We start from the raw sequence: 22,281 nt of genomic DNA on the forward strand, positions 1-22,281 counted from the left end.
TCTTTGCTTAGCGCCGGGTTTTAGGCGCCCACTACCGCACGCATAATAGCAAAGTGGCCTTGACCACGCCTCCACGTCTTAAGTTTAGATCTACCGCCTCGTCTTATTGCTTAAGACTTATGAAGTGCATAATAGGGCCCAATCAGTTTTACAGTCTGATACTTGAGGGAGGACCCTCATCATACACAGGGGGACCCATGAAGCAGGGCTGTCTGGGGGTCCTTAAACGAGCATCAAACCCTTAATTTCTTGCATTCTGGTGAATTTAGATGCAATTTGTGCCCTTTCTGCATCAATTTATGGTGGAAATGTCATTATTTATGTAAAGAAAAACACAATATTCAGGCACCAGATGACCATTCAAAATGTAATGTAATATAATGCAATATAAGGCTCTCAGGCATTCTGTACTTTCAAATATGTATTCTCCTTGAGCAGTCAACATCAACTATCAGCTATTTCGCTAGCAAACACGAAAGCTAACTTATTTGCGAAACAGCGCCGCCGCCACCACGTCGGTGCAATGCCGCAATTGCAGTTAGAAATTACACGTTGTTCAAAGGGCCGGTCCAAGTGTGGGGGTGGGCCGTGTTCGGCCCGCGGGCCGTAGTTTGGGGACCCCTGGTCTAGACCATCGTTTCTCAACAGGGGCGGTACCGCCCCCCAGGGGGCGTTCAGACAACATCGGGGGGCGCTGGAACAGATATTTTTAAAAGGGGGGCGTTGAGGTGTTCTTGGGGGTCGTTCGCGCATTAAGTATTTTTCTCATGAAAAACAGCTGTCAGCAGTGTTATTACGGGTACGTTCGTAAATGCACGAACGGTCATTTCGCTCGGACAAACCGTGTTTTCAGTCAGAGCACCCATCTCTGAGCGCTCCCAGAGCGCAGTGCTCTGAACTTGGCCGGGCTCTGTGATGCAGACACACGTAGCGCAGCGCCCAAAAAAATAAAAGTGAGTGTCATCAAGAAGATGAAGCTAAAAACTCAGCTAGCAAAGGCAGAGCTTTTGATAGTTTCCAATGTGTCTGGGTAAGCTGCATTGTAGAAGGATCTTGACAGTTCATGTACAGTGCAGAAATTGCAATACTATGCTAGTCTACAATAGAAAGAAACCCGGTTCATCCCATCTGTAACGTATTGTTGACCATGGATGCACCATAGCTAATGCTAGCACAAGCCAACTTTCAATGCCCAACTTCTATGAGTGTTTTCATTGTAGGCTATGCTTGAGTGACATATAATAATAATAATAATTAATTAAATTTATATAGCGCTTTTCCAAGGCTCAAAGACGCTGACAATATAGGACACAAAAAACAACAAGCAACAACAACAAGTAACATGGAACACAGAGTCAGCGAACGGGGAGGGGGGGGGGGGTGTAGAGTCCGGTGTTGATGTTGCTGGGAGCCTCGATGGATGTGGCGGCGGCAGCGGAGAATGCCTGCCTTGGTGGCAGCAGCAATATGTTTCAGTTTGTGGGCTCATTGTAATTGTTGGCTATAAGCCAGAGAGAACATTTCTTATTTTAGTTTTGACAGTCCATGTCCCCGCCGGTGACGTAAGCCTGTCGTGCCAAATACTCCCTCCCCGCGTATACACACTACCCTCTGCGCTTACGCATTCACTTTGTTCGCTTCCTTTCAATACAGCTTATTTAATTTAGTTACAATTAGTGCTAATACCATACCACCATACCAGAACATCACAGCAGGAACAACCTATCTCAAAAAAGCGATCGTAGTCCGGAAAGGGCTCTCTCGCTTACCAATAATCGAACCGAGAGAAATCAGCTACGAATGTCCCCTCCCCTCGCAGGTTCATCACAGTATATTACATAAATGTATTACTGTTAAGTGTTGTTGTGGATGTTATCCCTAGTGCCATTCTGAGGTTAGCATTGCGATGTGTTCGTCTTAACGTTCACAAACTAAAATATACGATCGCTTTTTGTGATATGTTGGTCCTCTTGTGATGTCCTGGAAACGAACACATAAGCACTCCGAACAGCTGCAGCGTCTTTTGTTGCTATAGGAAACCACTTCTCTACTTGCGATTGATCAGCTGTCAGGAGTGTTATTACGGGTACTTTCGTAAATGCACGAACGGTCAGTTCGCTCGGACAAAACCATGTTTTCAGTCAGAGCGCCCATCTCTGAGCGCTCCCAGAGCGCAGAGCTCTGAACTTTGGAACTTTGTTAAGGTTTGATATGTTTTGATATGAGAAATTCGAACTAAGTGGTCAGTTTATGAAAATAATACCTTAGAATACTAATAAATATTAAAATAAATAGCCCCCTAGCGTTTGCCGCCATATTGTGACACCACCGCCCCAAAGTCCAATAAAAAATGAATAAATATTAGCATCATAAAACAGCAATTTGGCGAAATGCAACACCAGCACACTTAAACAACTAACAATGTTAGTTGTAATGTACAGTTTTGTAGCCTACTGTTTGTTCTGCACCGGACGTGTTCCTAGCAGTCTGTTTGTATTCTCTGATCTTGTCTAAGTTTGTTCAACACTCAGAAACAGCATTTTTATTCACATTCACATTCGCTTTTCTGCTCTCTGGTAAACTAATGATAATGATATTCCAACTGCCCAGTTAAATCAAATCTATTATTTGGCATTCATTGACATGCTTTTTAAATGATATAAGACAGAATATTAGTCAACGTTAATATTCAGGGAAGAAAATAAGCCTACTTTTTTTTGATGGGGGGCGGTAAGAGACCTGGATAATGGACAGGGGGGCGCTGGCCCAAAAAAGGTTGAGAACCACTGGTCAAGACGAAGGCATCTGCTAAATGACTAAAGGCTGAACGGAAAGGAAAATAAAAATCATCCATGTGGTTTACCTTCTCCAGGTCAGTCAGCATCTCCTGGAGTTGCCGCTTCTCCGTCTCCGCCTTGGACAGAACCTGTCTCACCTGCCGCACCTCCTCCTCCAGGCCAGAGATACGCACTGCAGAGAGAGAGAGAGACCGGAGAGAGACAGGTGACATCATCACCTGGATTTTTTGATCAGATCGCAGAGCGTCTGGTTGCTCGTGGTTGACTAGCTACAGAGGCTGGTTCTGAGACGGTGGGACCTTTGGGGGTGACCAGGGACTCTCGTGGGGCCGTGATACAAATCTGAACCAAGAGGAGCTAAAGAGCTAAGTGCTAGTTTAACATTAGCTTGTTCAAAAAAGGCAACTGATAACTCTGATGTCATAATGGAGGCCCAAGCCATTTTCAACCAAGAAGAGGAACGGGAAGGTAGTCATCTCTACCCTGCGACCCAGGTGGGACTTCCACCCAGCCTTCATCAAAAACATAAACGCTGAAATATCCAGAGAGTGTGCAATGAAGCAAAATGTATACTTGGCGGCCCACCCCACCCTGGACGAGTACAGTTTATATGACCAAGTGCACATCTTCAAGGCAACAGTCCCCATTTTTGCAAAGACCCTGAAGGACGTCGCACTAGACCGCAGACCGAACACATCCTACAGGAGCAACAGAGACCATCAGACCACCACCTCACACAGACCATCATCTAGACGACCTGCTGCATCCAGAGAACACCCTGCTGCATCCGGAGGACACCCTGCTGCATCCAGAGGACAGACTGCTGCATCCAGAGGACAGACTGCTGCATCCAGAGAACACCCTGGTGCATCTAGAGGACACCCTGCTACATCTAGAGGACACCCTGCTGCATCTAGAGGACACCCTGCTGCATCTAGAGGACACCCTGCTACATCTAGAGGACACCCTGCTACATCTAGAGGACACCCTGCTACATCTAGAGGACAGCCTGCTGCATCTAGAGGACACCCTGCTACATCTAGAGGACACCCTGCTACATCTAGAGGACACCCTGCTACATCTAGAGTACAGCCTGCTACACCCAGAGGTCTCCCGGCTGCACCAAATAGACACCCTGCTGCACCCCAGGCCAGGCCCACCCCGCCACTGCCATCCCCATACCACACATATGCGCAGGCTGTGAACAGAGGAAGCCCAAAACCTACACCTAGCAGAACCCCACCCTACGACCTGAGCATACACCAGATGCTCAGTGAGCTCTACGCAGTCATGGTCCGGGACTAAAACCATTAGAACAAAAACAACATGGAATACAAATCTTTAACAATTTCATCCTGGAACATTCAAGGTCTGAGGTCGACTGCCTTTGGCATTAAGAGCAGAAACCCAGACTTCACGAAATAAATTTCAAACACAGGAGTTTTTTTAATTTTATCCTACAGGAGACATGGTATAGAGGAGATGGTCCCACTGGCTGTCCCGCCAACTATAGAGAGCTGGTAGTACCATCCACCAAGCTACCTGGGATCAGACAGGGACGAGACTCGGGAGGTATCCTAATATGGCACAAATTAGAACTCTCTCACTCCATCACGCCAATCAAAACAGGAGCTTTCTACATATGGCTAGAAATAAATAAGGAACTTACCTCAACCGAGAAAAATATCCTCCTGTGTGCTACATACATCCCCCCAATTGAATCCCCATATTTTAAAGATGACATGTTCTCCATCCTAGAGGAGGAAATTAACAATTTCCAGTCCTGTGGTCACATTGTAGTCTGTGGAGACCTCAACGCCAGGACAGGACGAGAACCTGACACTCTCAGCACACAGGGTGACAAACACCTACCAGGAGGTGGTAACATCCCCTCCCCAATATGCCCCCCCAGACACAGCTACGACAAGGCAACAAACAAACATGGGTCACAACTCCTACAGCTCTGTCGTTCACTGGGACTGTACATACACCTCGTTCCAAATTATTATGCAAATTATATTTTTCTCAGATTTTCCTAAATAGTCGATGCAAATGACAATCAGTATAATTTTCAAGTCATCAACCGTTAGAGTATAATTCAAATGTTATTGAACAAACCTCCCAATGATAACAGTATTTCTTTTTTAAAATAAAAAACTCAAAATGCACTGTTCCAAATTATTATGCACAACAGAGTTTCAAAACATTTTATAGGTTGTAAAGAACTAAAAATGGTAATTTGATGAATTTAGGGTTAGGAGGTCATATTAGGAGGTCATATTTACTGAAATCAAAAGCTATTTCAAACAAAAACATCTTAACAGGTCAAGTTACATGTTAACATAGGACCCCTTCTTTGATATCACCTTCACAATTCTTGTATCCATTGAACTTGTGAGTTTTTGGACAGTTTCTGCTTGAATTTCTCTGCAGGATGCCAGAATAGCCTCCCAGAGCTGCTGTTTTGATGTGAACTGCCTCCCACCCTCATATATATTTTGCTTGAGGATGCTCCAAAGGTTCTCAATAGGGTTGAGGTCAGGGGAAGATGGGGGCCACACCATGAGTTTCTCTCCTTTTATGCCTATAGCAGCCAATGACACAGAGGTATTCTTTGCAGCATGACATGGTGCACTGTCATGCATGAAGATGATTTTGCTACGGAAGGCATGGTTCTTCTTTTTGTACCACGGAAGAAAGTGGTCAGTCAGAAACTCTACACATACTTTGCCAAGGTCATTTTCACACCTTCAGGGACCTTAAAAGGGCCTACCAGCTCTCTCCCCATGATTCCGGCCCAAAACATGACTCCGCCACCTCCTTGCTGACGTCGCAGCCTTGTTGGGACATGGTGGCCATCCACCAACCATCCACTACTCCATCCATCTGGACCATCCAGGGTTGCACGGCACTCATCATCGTGCACTCATCATCATCGTGCAACCCATCGTGGACTTCAGCTCCGCCTTCAACACCATCCTTCCAGACAGGCTAGTGACCAAACTACTAGACCTGCGTCTATCACACTCTATATGTGCGTGGATCAAGGACTTCCTGACCGACCGCCCCCAGAGGGTGCGGGTGGGCCCCCACACCTCCACAGCCCTCAGCCTCAGCACTGGGTCCCCCCAGGGCTGCGTGCTAAGCCCCATCCTCTACAACCTCTACACCCACGACTTCACCCCCGTCCACCCCAGCAACTACATCGTAAAGTTTGCAGACGACACCACCGTGGTGGGATGTATCTCGGGGGGGGACGAGGCGGCGTACAGGGATGAGGTAGAGCAACTGAGCAAGCTGTGCAAGGTTAACAACCTGCTGCTAAACAAGTCAAAGACCCAGGAATTCATCGTAGACTTCAGGAGGAAAAAGTCAGAGATCCAGCCCCTGCTCATCGACGGAGAGAGCGTGGAGAGAGTCTCAACCCTCCGATTCCTGGGACATCACATGCGGGATGACCTGGCCTGGAAGGACAACACAAAAGGCACCATCAAGAGGGCACAACAGCGGCTATACACCCTGAGATGCCTCAGGAAAGAACACAACAAGCAGGAGATACTGGTGGCCTTCTACCGCGGCGCAGTGGAGAGCATCCTCACCTACGGCATCTGCAACTGGTTCTACAGCTGCACAACAGCGGAGAGAAACGCGCTACAGAGAGTCGTGAGAACAGCACAGAAGATCACCGGCGCCCCCCTCCCCTCTCTGGAAGAGCTGTACAACACACGCTGTCTCAGGAAGGCCTCCAAGATCTCCAGGGACCCGACCCACCCTGGGCACGTACACTTTATCAGGCTGGCCTCGAAAAGGAGGTACAGGACCCCGGCCGCTAAGACAAACAGACTGAAGAACTGCTTCTACCACAGGGCCGTCAAGGCCCTGAACACAGCAAAGGCCTAAGTTCTGGGCCCAGGACAGTCTGGACGGATTGTATGGCAGCTAGTGCTGAGGCACAAACATGTACATTTCAAGCCTGCAAACTGTGACACTTTAAATAACGTGAAAAAATAATTTTGTGCAATATGACAACCCTAGTTGACTATCTGTGCAGTATAGTACAGTGGATTGTGTACATAGCCTTTATTTATGTAAACCACCTCCTTACCTTCTTGTGATTTTATTCTTTTTCTAAAAGTGTTTTTTTCCCCTTTCCTAACACCAGGGGAGCCACCCCTCCTAAATGTTGTTGTTTGGTACCTGTACTGTAGCAATGACAATAAAGTCCATTCATTCATTCATTCATTCATTCATTCATTCATTCATCAGTAAACAAGACTGTTTGGAAATTAGTCTTCATGTATTTCTGAGCCCACTGTCATGCTGCAAAGAATACCTCTGTGTCATTGGCTGCTATAGGCATAAAGGGAGAGAAACTCATGGTGTGGCCCCCATCTTCCCCTGACCTCAACCCTATTGAGAACCTTTGGAGCATCCTCAAGCAAAATATATATGAGGGTGGGAGGCAGTTCACATCAAAACAGCAGCTCTGGGAGGCTATTCTGGCATCCTGCAAAGAAATTCAAGCAGAAACTGTCCAAAAACTCACAAGTTCAATGGATGCAAGAATTGTGAAGGTGATATCAAAGAAGGGGTCCTATGTTAACATGTAACTTGACCTGTTAAGATGTTTTTGTTTGAAATAGCTTTTGATTTCAGTAAATATGACCTCCTAATATGACCTCCTAACCCTAAATTCATCAAATTACCATTTTTAGTTCTTTACAACCAATAAAATGTTTTGAAACTCTGTTGTGCATAATAATTTGGAACAGTGCATTTTGAGTTTTTTTATTTTAAAAAATATATACTGTTATCATTGGGAGGTTTGTTCAATAAAATTTGAATTATACTCTAACGGTTGATGACTTGAAAATTATACTGATTGTCATTTGCATTGACTATTTAGGAAAATCTGAGAAAAATATAATTTGCATAATAATTTGGAACGAGGTGTAGTCAACGGTAGGCTTCGAGGAGACTCCTATGGTAGGTACACCTACAGCTCATCTCTGGGTAACAGTACAGTAAATTACTTCATCACTGACCTTAGCCTGGTGACTCTCAGAGCGTTCACAATCAGCCCATAAACACCCCTGTCAGACCACAGCAAAACCACAGTCTACCTGAACAGTTCAACACCCAATCATGAAGTAGTAAAACCTACCAAACTACACACTATTAAAAAATACTACAAATGGAAGGAAGGTAGTGTTGAAACATATCAAAACGCTATTAGACGACAACAAGTTCAATCACTATTAGACCAGTTCCTGAAAAAAACCTTTCAATACAACAGTGAAGGTGTAAACAAGGCAGTAGAAAACCTTAATAATATATTTGACCTTTCAGCCTCCTTATCTGACCTAAAGGCCTCAAATAGAAACCCCCCCAGAAATAACAACAATGACAAATGGTTCGACAACGAGTGTCAAAACCTCAGAAAGGAACAAAGGAACCTATCAAACCAGAAACACAGAGACCCAGACAACCAGAGCACACGTCTTCACTATGGTGAAACATTAAAACTGTATAAAAATACATTAAAGAAAAAAAGGGACCATCATGTTAGAAACCAGCTACACTCTAGTATAGAGGAATCCATAAAAACAAACAAATTCTGGGGAAAATGGAACACTCTAAATAAACAAAAACATGAGGATCTACCCATCCAAAATGGAGATATATGGGTAAATCACTTCTCCAATCTCTTTGGTCCAATAGAGAAAAATGAACAGCAAAGACACATACAAGATAAACTACAAAGTTTAGAGTCAGCCATAAAAGACTACCAGAACCCGCTAGACTCTCCAATTACACTAAAGGAAGTACAGGACAAAATAAATTCACTCGAAACCAAGAAGGCCTGTGGTGTCGATGGCATCCTAAATGAAATGCTAAAATTCACAGACGTCAAATTCCAATTGGCTATATTAAAACTCTTCAACATTGTCCTTAGCTCTGGGATCTTCCCCAATATTTGGAACCAAGGATTGATAACGCCGCTCCACAAAAGTGGAGATAAATCTGATCCAAATAACTACCGTGGGATCCAGTGTTTCCCCTAGGTTTGCTGCCTTGGGAGGGTGGCATGGATCCTCCACCTCCACCCCCCCCCCCCCCCCGCTGTGAAATGTTAATTTCTCCCCCCCCCCCCCACAATTAGTGTAACAGATTAGTAACAGAACAAGTTATCTCTGTAAAATCATAATATCAATTATGTGACTAGAACAAATATGATAATTTATAGACTTTATTGTTGAGCCACAAAGCCATCACTTATTTTTTATTAATTGTTTTACTGTTTTGACACTATAACAATCTTGACTTCACTATCTGTCCACTTTCTCACCTTGTTCTTCCTGCTCCTGCTCTCTCACTCTCTCTCTCTCTCTCTCTCTCTCTGTGTCATCTCCATCCTCCTCTCTCCCTCTTTGCACTGACAATCACACACAAACATATGTGACAGGGTCTGGTTAAAAAGTCTGCAAGTCTGGCAACATCATTTTTCAGTTTTTTTACTACCTTTCATTATCTACCTGTCATCTGTCAGTGATGACATGCTGACATGTTTAAATAGCAAAAATGTTTTGCTAATTCAAGATTCATGTTTTTGTATTGCCATGTGTGTCAAACGTTTATTACATCCTATTACAAGTAATGAAGGGGGGTGCTGAGGGTGCTGCACCAGAACCATAGGTTCTCAAGGCTACTTGTGGTCTTGACTACCTGTCCACTTTCTCACCTGGTTCTTGCTGTCTCTTTGGTCTCCTGACTCCATCCTGCTCTCGCTCCTCCTCCTCTTCCTCTCTATCCTCCTCTCTCCCTCTTTTGCTGTCCACCGAAAGGCAAACATAACAACCAGAATATGTATAATCTAATAAGAGGTATAAATTGATCCATATCAATTTATAACATCATTCTAATTGTATATTGGGTTGCTGTGGGCAATGCAGTCAGATAATGTCATTTTGACTTGACTCTCACCTGAAAAACAATCTTATGTCCATCTATGAAAAAACATTTCCAATGAGTGAGGGTTTGTTCCAATGCTTCAATCCACTTTTTTATTGTATTTTATTACCATAAAGCCCAATTCTAGCAGAATAAGACATATGTGACGCAACGTCATCGAACTGCGATGTGGGCGCAAAGTGCAAAGGCTTCAAATTTGCGTTCAAAACATTTTTGACCAAAAAAATCTGATTTCGTTTTTTTGTCACCAGACACAAGTTAAGGTTTTGAACTACCCACTCGTTATTTTTTCGAGCAGTTTTACGATAGTTAAATACGTGTACTTAATCAACAAAATAAGCTTATTTTTCGCCTGAATGCTCCCGAGAACTTGGGGGCGGGAACGTGAGCCCAGCTAACAACAACAATCGGTGTGAATGGCTGTGAGCTCAATCGACATAGCCAATAGCTGGGCGAGGGGGAGGGATAAAAAGCCAAATGTTGGTCTGTTTACTGTATTGTGCTGTGTTGTGTTTGACTGCAAGATGGAATCGCAAATGCTCGCCGATGAGATCAACAGACTTTCTGCTGCCGGTACAAGGATCGACAATGGAGAATTGATGACCTCGTTCATTGCTGACTACATGCACGGAGGCAATTCAGATCCTCTGTCCTCCTCGGATTCCGATAGCGAAGAAGAAGACACGCTTCAACCACGATCTGAGATAGCTGATCTCGCCGAAGATTGGTCTGACGAGAATGTTGAAAATGAGTTTACCGAGCAAGACTCCGAATTGGACAAAATCAAACGATTTGAGTGCAAATGCAAGCTTACACGCACAGACAATGCTCGACCGAGAATCTCTTGCAGCAAAAGACTGTCTTCTGAACTGATCTACGAGACGCGGTTGAATACAGCATCTTTGGATGCAGAGAACAAAGACTTGCTGGTTATGGGCGCTCTCTTGACGTCTATGAATCGTTCCGTTATGACTCAAGGTCTCAAAAAACTGCCTAAAAAACGCAAGTTATCCAGGGTATCATACTCCATTCAGGGGACTAACGTCTGCCGTGACACCTTCTGCTTCGTATTGGGGTAAGCTCTTTAAAATGTATACGTTCTGTTACTGTTAGTAGTTAAAATGACCTAGTATGTATCGTGGCGTTAGCCATGCTAGCTAGCAGACATTAGCTATTTCTACTGTGCTGTTATTTATACGTTCTGTTAATGTTAGTAGTTAAAATGACCTAGTATGTATCGTGGCGTTAGCCATGCTAGCTAGCAGACATTAGCTATTTCTACTGTGCTGTTATTTATACGTTCTGTTACTGTTAGTAGAGCTGTTACGTTTATTCGACGTCGTCGACGCCATCGACTACGTCAATACGTCGGTTAGTGTAATATGCGTCGGTTAGTCGTAAATAAACAAAATGGCGTTTTTTTTTTTTTTTTTACCTTTATTTTACCAGGCGAGACAATTAAGTGTATGAGTGAAAAATGGATAGCTACTAGCTAATGTTACACAAGCAATGTAGCTCACCACAGTTCGTATGTCTTGTCTTCTGGTGTTAGTAACGTTAGCTATGTAGCTGGCTAGCTACGGTAGCCTATTGTCATTGTGGTGCGAGCACCTACTGTACGTTATCTAGCTCGTAGCTCGCATGCTACGTTAGCATCAATTTAGCTAATCATAACATAGCAGCGAGAGTAACGTTAGCTAGCTATGTGTTGTGGTGATGGACAGACTTCTAAATGGCCATGTTGGCATTCAAGTTGGCTAAACATAGCAGTGAGGTGGAGACAAAGAGTTTTTTTTTATTTATTTTTTATTTATTTTTTACAGTACAAAAATTATCGTTAGACTTATCGATAAATTAGTCGTTAGACTAATCGAATAACCGATAAAATAATCGCTAGATTAATCGTTAGAAAAATAGTCGTTTGGGACAGCACTAACTGTTAGTAGTTAAAATGACCTAGTATGTATCGTGGCGTTAGCCATGCTAGCTAGCAGACATTAGCTATTTCTACTGTGCTGTTATTTATACGTTCTGTTACTGTTAGTAGTAATGACCTAGTATGTATCGTGGCGTTAGCCATGCTAGCTAGCAGACATTATCTATAGCTATTAGTCTATTATTTATACGTTCTGTTGTTTTTTTGCTCAGGATCAGCAGCCGAACTCTCCATACCATTTCCCAATGGTACCAGGAGCATGGTGCTCTGCCACGCGAGAGAAAGACATGTCGAAAAAACACACAAAAGATGACATCGAGGGAGTCGTGAAATTCATCAAAAACTACGCTGAAGATCACGCCATTATTCTACCTGGCAGACACAGGGACTACAGTGCTAAACTGCTGCCGTCCAATGTCACCAAAACCTCCGTCTGGCGTCTCTACAGTGATGCTCTGCAAATAACTGGTATGTAAAATGTGTGTGTGGGACTACAATGTAACAATGTAAAATATGTTACATTGTGTTAAATATGCTAAAACAACTTTTTAAAATGACTTGACTGATGGCTGTGTTAACAGCCAGGCCCTGTGTATACACTGTGATAGCCATGCTAATGTGCAATTAACAAATTCAGATTCATGAGCCTGAAGTTGCTATTGCCAATACAATGGGGGGGTTTGTTTAAAAAAAGGCACATTCATTGAGACTATAGAATAAATTATGTTAAGCACATGGGAATGGCATTCATGTGATAATAGCATGATTGTTACATCATCACATTTTGCCATTGCATTGAACATGAATCCACACGTAGCATTGACTGAGCAATCCAATCTCATACTCATAAAATCTTCTTTTGCAGAGCAACGTGTTGTTAGTACGCAAGGCTTCCGAAATCTGTGGAAGGAATTGCTCCCTGAAATAACCAGCACCAAACCCCGGACAGATCTGTGCTGGGAGTGCCAGAGGAACAACTACCAAGTGTTCCGAAGTGCCAATCTGCCGGATGTGGTGAAATCAGCCAAGCTGAAGAAGCAGGAGCAGCATCTAGACCGTGTTGCAAAGGAGCGTTCTTTCTACCAGAAAATGAATGCTGCATGTGCGAAGGTCTGTGAGGAATTGCAGCTCTCTCTTGGCCCCTCCACACCAGCAAGCAAGGAAATCACAATGCACTACAGTTTTGATTTTGCACAACAGGTGAGAATAACTTCATCCTATGACACTGTTGATTTGGTTGATTGAATTTCATTTACCCACACACACACACCTCTGTGATGTTACTTTTCACTGCATCTAATCTTTTTCTTCTCTTCCTCTTTTGCCTCTCTTTCTTAGGTCCACTACCCCACTGACCCTCATCAACCAGGGCCCATGTACTTTCTGACTGCACGCAAGTGCGGCCTCTTTGGTGTCTCCTGCGAAGGGATGCCTAAGCAGGTGAACTACCTCATCGATGAAGGGATGGCATCGAGTAAGGGCAGCAACGCAGTCATCAATTACCTGGTGTATCAATGTGCATGCTGAATGACCTGGTGTATTTAGTTGAACCCATAGAATACGAAGACAATGACTTGACACCACGCAATAGCAGTAGACGACAGAAAAGGCAGAGTAATGAGGTAGATGGCTACATACACTTGAAAAACACTGACCCAAAAGAGTTGTCCGATAAGTATTACAAGCTACCTGAAGAGTCTAGAATCTTCACACATGCACAACTAGTGTTCAAGTCCATATTTTGGAATACCGAGTTACAGTATGCCAACCATTACTTGATAGCATTAACCCGTCATGACCTTTCCCAAGTGGCCAATGCGACTCTAATGGGATTTCAAGCTTTAAGCAGCGAAATTGCTACCATAAGACAATTCACCATTGACAACCGCATTGCCCTAGATTCGATTACAGCCGCACAAGGAGGAGTATGCGCAATTGTAGGATCAGACACCTGTTGCACATATTTACCCTCAATGTCAGAAGGTTTGGGTAACTTGTCCAATGCTATTAGGAACATCAAAAGGATTCAACAAGGGATAGTGAGAACTAACAGAGAGGCCAGAGAAGGAGGGGGATATGGAGCAGAAGTGTTCAATTACCTTGCAAAATTCTTCAATGGTAACACAACACTGACATGGATTATGGGACTCCTAACACCAGTGATAATAATCATGATGATTATTATTGTGATCATGGGATGCTGTTTTCCGATTTTCCGAACACTCATTATGCGATCCATGAATGTCACAACTAACATGCCAATGATTGCAACCAGAGACATTCATGTGAACTTTGCACAAAGGAGACAGAGCCCTACATCAAGCTCTGATACCTCATCAACAGAAGGAGAAAGGGAGAAAGGAGAGCGAAAGTGAAATTATGGTGTGAATGAAATAATTTCTACTATGAGTCTCTCAATAACACAGCAACAAGAGAAAAGGACAACCAAGGCTAAAAGCAGACGACCATGAAGAATCGTCATTCTATCATCTCAGATAGTACCTCATTGCAACCAGGAAACGCATGAGGTCCCTCTGTTGAAGATCGACAAGAATCAAGATAAAGAAACAACCTCCAGTTTGTTAAACATGCATAATTGTAAACAAATCATGGAAGACATAGTCAATTTGATGTGAATTATAATCTCAAGTAACGCACGGAATGAATAGAATTAAAAATATAACTGTTATATGCAAGTTGAGTGCTTAGACATAGTAATAAGAGCCTATTTGGATATTTTCTCCTTCAAACATCAAAAGGTTTTTATCCAAAGAAGGCAATTATTAACTAGAGTAGGTTAACCATGGACGAACTTTTACTCACCTTTAAGTAATTGAGAGATGAGACTTTTGATCGGCCATTGAGGCATGACTGGGGGCTCACATTTGTCTATGGGAAGAGATCATTTAATGATGTCCCCGGGAGGGGAATGTGAGGTTTCAGCCATGTGACAGTAAGAAATATTAATCATATAATTAAAAATAATTTCCCAGATTAGAGGAAAAAAAAGAGTGGATTGTTATGATGTGTTTTTCAAGTGTGCATAGATAAATTGTAGACACTACGCATGAAATCATTAGTAAACATAATTAAGCTATAATGTTGTTAAACTGCCAGCCAGTCTATCCCTATGTGTCATGGACCTTGTTGACTAGTCGGGCCAGTGAAGAGACTGGGTCAAGGGGTCAGTATATTTAGGGACGACAGGAATCGGGTGACTGGGTTGCCATGACGACCAACCCGTTATGGGATAAAGGGGAGGCGAACGGAAATCTCATGTTATTAAGTTGACAGCAGAATAATGATTGACACTGTACAGCTGATAGCTAGATCAGCAATAATTTGTACTATAAGAATTGTGTACTGGAGTGAGAAGCCACTCACACTTGGAGCATGAACCATGTGGGCCCTGATCAGCTGAAATAAATGTTATCTTCAAACTGTCCCATCTGAGCCGACCTTGGTGATTTCAATTGATTCATTCTGGGCAGAAACCATCATCATATCAAGCATAGACCGTTAGTTAACCCTAACCCTACTACAGCATAGACCGTTAGTTAACCCTAACCCTACTACAGCATAGACCGTTAGTTAACCCTAACCCTACAGCATAGACCGTTAGTTAACCCTAACCCTACAACAGCATAGACCGTTAGTTAACCCTAACCCTACTACAGCATAGACCGTTAGTTAACCATAACCCTACTACAGCATAGACCGTTAGTTAACCCTAACCCTACTACAGCATAGACCCTTAGTTAACCCTAACCCTACTACAGCATAGACCGTTAGTTAACCCTAACCCTACTACAGCATAGACCCTTAGTTAACCCTAACCCTACAGCATAGACCGTTAGTTAACCCTAACCCTACTACAGCATAGACCGTTAGTTAACCCTAACCCTACTACAGCATAGACCGTTAGTTAACCCTAACCCTACTACAGCATAGACCGTTAGTTAACCCTAACCCTAAAGCATAGACCGTTAGTTAACCCTAACCCTACTACAGCATAGACCGTTAGTTGAGATTGAGATTGAGATTGAGATAACGTTTATTGCCACTATGCGTTACACATATAGGAATTTGCTTCGTCACCACAGCAAGTGCGTTTATACTTTTTTCACATATCAAAAAACAGGACAACACAACAACAACACAGGACAGACAACAGTGCATTGGATAGTGCGGTATAAAGTAAAGTGCAGTGCAGAGTTTTTTTTTTACAGAGTCCAGTTCAGTCCTGGGCAGACTTGGGGGCGGGGGGGGGGGGGAAGCCAGAGTCATTTAACAGCCTGGCGGCTGAGGGGTAGAAGCTGAGCCTGTGGCGGGCCTTAAGTGCCTTAGGCAGCCGCAACCTTCTTCCAGAGGGAAGCAGGGTGAGGAGGCCGTGGCCGGGGTGGAAGGGGTCAGCCATGATCTTCCTTGCCCTCCTCAGAGCCCTGGTGTCGTGCAGGGAGTTGAGGGAGGGCAAGGGACAGCCGATCACCCTCTCTGCTGAACGTCGCACCCGCTGCAACTTGGCCTTGTCCTTGGTCGTTGCAGCAGGGAACCAGGTGATGATGGAGTGGGTGAGGATGGATTCTATGATGGCCGTGTAGAACTGGACCATCATGGACCTCGGCAGCCTGAGTTTCCTCAGCTGCCGGAGGAAGAACATCCTCTTCTGGGCCTTCTTTGTGAGGACCTCGGTGTTCTGCTCCCACTTTAGGTCCCGGGAGATGGTCATGCCTAGAAAGCGGCATGACTCCACGGAGGCCACCGGGGTACCTCCCAGCGTGATGGGAGGGGGCAGGGCTGCTTTCCTTCGGAAGTCCACCACCATCTCCACTGTTTTTAGAGCATTTAGCTCCAGATTGTTTAAGCTGCACCATCTCTGCAGCCCCTCGATCTCACCCCTGTAGGCAGATTCGTCCCCCCCGGAGATGAGGCCCACCAGGGTGGTGTCGTCTGCAAACTTCAGGAGCTTGACCGAGGGGTGGCGGGAGACACAGCTGTTGGTGTAGAGGGAGAATAGTGCTGGAGACAGGACGCAGCCCTGCGGGGAGCCCGTGCTGGTGGTCCTGGAGCTGGAAATGCTCTTCCCCAGCTTCACCCGCTGAGACCTGTCAGTCAGGAAGTCCGTGATCCACCTGCAGGTGGAGACCGGCACCTGCAGCAGGGATAGCTGGTGCTCCAGGATGTGTGGGAGGATCGTGTTGAAGGCCGAGCTGAAGTCCACGAACAGGATCCTGGCGTAGTTGCCTGCAGTGTCTAGGTGTTCTAGTACGTAGTGCAGAGCCATGTTCACGGCGTCCTCCGTGGATCTATTGGCTCTGTACGCGAACTGCAGGGGGTCCAGCACAGGATCCGTGATGAGCTTCAGGTAGGCCAGGACAAGGCGCTCCAGGACCTTCATGACGACGGAGGTCAGAGCGACGGGTCTGTAGTCGTTGAGGCCTGTGACCTTGGCCTTCTTGGGGACGGGGATGATGGTTGATGCCTTGAAGCACGCTGGGACGTGACACAGCTCCAGCGAGGCGTTGAAGATGTTGGTGAACACCGGGGCCAGCTGGTCGGCGCAGTGCTTCAAGACAGAGGGAGAGACGGAATCCGGACCAGCTGCCTTCCGGGGATTCTGCCTCTTAAACAGTCTGTTTACCTCTCGCACTGTGACAGAGAGAGGGGGTGGGGAAGGGGGGGTGGGGGTGGGCGGGGCGGGTGAGGAGGGGGGAGGGAGGGGGGGGGGAGGGGGGAGGGTGGGGGTAGCAGGAGGGACATTGGCCCCCCTGGGGGACGGGGGTGGTGGTTGTAGCCGGGGGGTGTGGAGGGAGAGGGCGGGGGTGGGCGGGAACCTCTCTTTCTCAAACCTACAATAGAACTCGTTCAGCTCGTTAGCGAGGGGGAGGTTGTCGGACATCAGCGGGGACCTGGGTTTGTAGTTGGTGATGGTCTTTAGGCCTTTCCAGACGGAGGCGGAATCCCCCTCAGAGAGCTGTTTCTGCAGCTTCTCCGAAAAGCGATGCTTCGCCTCCTTCACCGCTTTGGCGAACCTGTACTTGGCCTGCTTGACCCGGTCCACGTCCCCACTGCGCCTAGCCACCTCCTTCTCTGACCTCAGACGCCTGAGTTGGGATGAAAACCAGGGCTTGTCGTTGTTGAAGGACTTCCTGGAGCGGAGGGGGACACACACCTCCTCGCCAAGGCTGATAAATGATGTAACAGTGTCTGTGTATACATCCAGATTGTTACCAGCCTCTGGCCCCGCCCACTCCACCAAGTCCTGGTCACAGCCTGCACTCTCCAACCAGGCGCAGAGTCGCTCACATGCCTCACTGGACCACACCCTGAATCGCCGTACAACAGGTTTAGACAGTTTTAACCTCTGCCTGTAGCGAGGGATCAGGTGTATGAGGATGTGGTCACTGTAGCCCAGTGCAGCACGGGGGACAGAATGGTAGGCTTGACGAGCTGTACAGTAGCAATGGTCCAGAGTGTTCACCCCCCTGGTGGGACACGTGACTTGCTGCCTGTATTTGGGGAGCGCCCGGCTAAGATTAGCCTGGTTAAAATCCCCCAAAACCCTAGTTAACCCTAACCCTACAGCATAGACCGTTAGTTAACCCTAACCCTACTACAGCATAGACCGTTAGTTAACCCTAACCCTACAGCATAGACCGTTAGTTAACCCTAACCCTACTACAGCATAGACCGTTAGTTAACCCTAACCCTACTACAGCATAGACCGTTAGTTAACCCTAACCCTACAGCATAGACCGTTAGTTAACCCTAACCCTACACAATAGACCGTTAGTTAACCCTAACCCTACTACAGCATAGACTGTAAGTTAACCCTAACCCTACTACAGCATAGACCGTTAGTTAACCCTAACCCTACAGCATAGACCGTTAGTTAACCCTAACCCTACAGCATAGACAGTTAGTTAACCCTAACCCTACTACAGCATAGACCGTTAGTTAACCCTAACCCTACTACAGCATAGACCGTTAGTTAACCCTAACCCTACTACAGCATAGACCGTTAGTTAACCCTAACCATACTACAGCATAGACCGTTAGTTAACCCTAACCCTACAGCATAGACCGTTAGTTAACCCTAACCCTACAGCATAGACCGTTAGTTAACCCTAACCCTACAGCATAGACCGTTAGTTAACCCTAACCCTACTACAGCATAGACCGTTAGTTAACCCTAACCCTACTACAGCATAGACCGTTAGTTAACCCTAACCCTACAGCATAGACCGTTAGTTAACCCTAACCCTACTACAGCATAGACCGTTAGTTAACCCTAACCCTACAGCATAGACCGTTAGTTAACCCTAACCCTACTACAGCATAGACCGTTAGTTAACCCTAACCCTACTACAGCATAGACCGCTAGTTAACCCTAACCCTACAGCATAGACCGTTAGTTAACCCTAACCCTACTACAGCATAGACCGTTAGTTAACCCTAACCCTACAGCATAGACCGTTAGTTAACCCTAACCCTACAGCATAGACCGTTAGTTAACCCTAACCCTACTACAGCATAGACCGTTAGTTAACCCTAACCCTACTACAGCATAGACCGTTAGTTAACCCTAACCCTACTACAGCATAGACCGTTAGTTAACCCTAACCCTACTAGAGCATAGACCGTTAGTTAACCCTAACCCTACAGCATAGACCGTTAGTTAACCCTAACCCTACTACAGCATGGACCGTTAGTTAACCCTAACCCTACTACCCACCACCCCGAGTTAATTTGATTCATAGATTAATACAATATCTCTAATAAAATCAAATAATAATAGACCATTCTTACCTTTAACAATGACCAACACGTCCTCTCCTCCTGACATTAGTTTGTGCGAAGTCCTTCACTATGTAACATAGTCAGTTCATGAAGCTTCATCTCGCCATCACTACAGATGTTGCATTGCTGCTGTAATGTTTGCCCTCTGTCATCATAGTTGTAAACGTAATAATCACTTGTAAGGTCTTCAGCTCCAGCACGGTGTGTGTTTACTGACTCCGCCCTCTTAGATCGACTTCTCGTTCCTTGGTATCGCGGGAATAGACCACGTCGTCGTCTTCTTCTTCTTCTTTTGGTTTTAACGGCAGCGTGCGTCCTTGATGCTGCATTACTGCCCTCTGCTGGAGGCAGTTACCTCCTACAATGTCCGTTCTGTCATATGTGTCCCACCATTAATATATCCATCCTTTTAAAAAAACGTTTTTGCTTTGAATGATAATAATATATCATAGTATACTATAGAATGATCATAGAATGATCAAAATGATTTTAAATAATAAAGTGGAAAAAAAATGGAAAAAGAATATAGTATATTACTATGTTCTTTTTTTTAAATGTTATTTATTTTTTCCTTAGAATGATAATATATCATATTATACTATAGAATGATCATAGGGTTGATCACAGGGTTGATGATCACAGGGTTTTCCAACCCTGTACCAGTGGTAAATGAGTCCACAACCCCCTTCCTCTCATGGTAAATTGCTTCCATGTTCTAAGAATGTTGCATACATCCTAAATATTCCATTTGATGTCATAATGCACTCAAGCAGACATTATACATTGCAGTTAATGGAAGTTCTAGATTGCACAGCAAAATTCTAGAATGATTTGCAGAAATATTTTACTCCTGAAAATTAGTGTCTACCTTTATGGCGCTTTTCCATCAGCGGCCCGGATCGCTTCGGGTCGGGTCGCTTCGGCACGCTTCGGTCCGCTTTTGAACAGTTCTGGTTTTCCACTATACACAACAGACCAGGAACGAGTAGGAGGAGTAGGCGATAGTAGGCGGAAAAACGCGTCATAAAAGCGCGCCATGGTGGTGACGTATATTTTCACGAGACACAACACAGCCACAACAACAGCGACATGGAGGAACTTGAAGCTATCGTATGCCATTCCCTCGGCATGTGGTATATTATTAACTATGTTTTTTTGGAGAGAAAGAGAAAGAGAGAGAGGAAGCTATGTACACATAATAAAGTCATGTTTTTTGAACCCTTAAAACCACTGCCTTCACTTGTCTGCTTTATGAACTGTAGTATCATTGTGTGCCGTGTTATTCACGGACAAACACGGTGCCCTTTGCAGGTTAATAACTGTGATCTACCGTGGGTTAGGATAACAATTCAAACGTCCGGATAGGGGAGAGGACAGGGAATCCAAAACCATTTGAATGGTGTCGATACGACACTGTTATCACAGTTGACACAGCGCGGAGCGAATTCCCTGGTAGAAATTGTCTCTCCCCCCGCTGATATCCTCCATGACGTGCTGCTGCTTAGAGCAGCGGTGAACTCCCGGTTCAGTTTAAGGTTAAAAGCATAACTTCTCGGGGTGTCAGCACGGTGGTTAAGGGCTCAAAATGACCGTATACCGATGGTGAAGTTAGCAAAGGAGTATTGTGTTTGTACCACCTCCACAGCCGGTGTTATTCACGGGCAAAGACGGTAAACGGAGGCACCCTTTGCGGGTTAATAACTTCGGTTTACCGTGGGTTAGGATAACAATTCAAACGTGTCCGGATAGGGGAGAGGACAGGGAATCCAAAACCATTTGAATGGTGTCGATCCTACACTCCTATCACCGTCGACACAGCAAGGAGCGAATTCCCTGTTAAAACGATTCTCTCCCCCCGCTGTCAACGGGAGTTTCAACCAGCAGGCGCGGTGCTGCAGGCAGCAGCAGGTGAACTCCCGGTTCATTGAGTTTACGGTTAAAAGCATAACTTCTCGGGGTGTCAGCGCGGTGGTTAAGGGCTCAAAATGACCGTATACCGATGGTGAAGTTAGCAAAGGAGTATTGTGTTTCTACCACATTCACAGCCGGTGTTATTCACGGGCAAAGACGGTGCATAATAGCGATTTTTGTGTTATGCTTGTTGTAAATAAAAGTTCTATGATGCATTGAAATGACATTAAACTAAGATAATACGATGGTCAGCATAATTTTTCGAATCTTTATTAATAAGCTATTACAGAAACTGTAGTGACATTTTCCAAGAGCGAATGTGGTATTTAAAGATGGCGGTTAGCGAAGAAATCTATGAACATGGGATGACGATTTCCATTGACCAATCAACGGTGTGCAGCGTCACACGTCACACGCAGCCTGGCAAAAAGGTTCCGGGTCTACATTTGGTTCCTGGTTAAGAAGGGTAGCTAAAGAAGCGACCCGAACCGAGCCGAGGCGACCCGGGCGACAAATGGAAAAGCGCCAAAGAAGCAGGCCAGCCCGGGGCTTTAGTCTACCTGACGCCAGAGGTCAAATCTGAAGTGGTTCCACGTCTAAAAATGAAGTTTACAACATTACAGTCTATAGAAACACTGTAGAAAGTGTCATGCTTTAGTCATAAAATGCACAAGTGTTATGCCTATCAGCCTCACTACAAATGCAACTTACAGAGAAGCCACCCTTCTCTGCCCTCTCCTGCTCACTTGGCTTAATTCAGCCGCTATAATTGAGCCACTATCTCAGGGCGTAAATACAAAGCTCATTCTCAAGTATATTTGGTATTTATAGACTTTAGTACGTACGCAATTTTATTTTGCCTGT

General features: G+C 45.0%; 1 protein-coding gene across 1 annotated transcript in view; it reads right to left on the reverse strand.

Moving 5' to 3' along the window:
• Positions 1 to 11,995, reverse strand: part of LOC308163771 (rho-associated protein kinase 2-like) — a gene marked incomplete at both ends in the record, with an annotated part of 53,368 nt that extends 41,373 nt beyond the window's left edge. Inside the window, 2 exons of the mRNA XM_080537958.1 lie at positions 2,864 to 2,970; positions 11,959 to 11,995. Coding sequence (XP_080394084.1) covers positions 2,864 to 2,970; positions 11,959 to 11,995 — 144 coding nt within the window. The remainder of the gene's footprint in view (positions 1 to 2,863; positions 2,971 to 11,958) is intronic.
• Between the last annotated feature and the right edge of the window lie 10,286 nt (positions 11,996 to 22,281).

Source organism: Nansenia antarctica, assembly GCF_963989245.1.
Source record: "Nansenia antarctica genome assembly, chromosome: 8".
NCBI lineage: Eukaryota > Metazoa > Chordata > Actinopteri > Argentiniformes > Microstomatidae > Nansenia > Nansenia antarctica.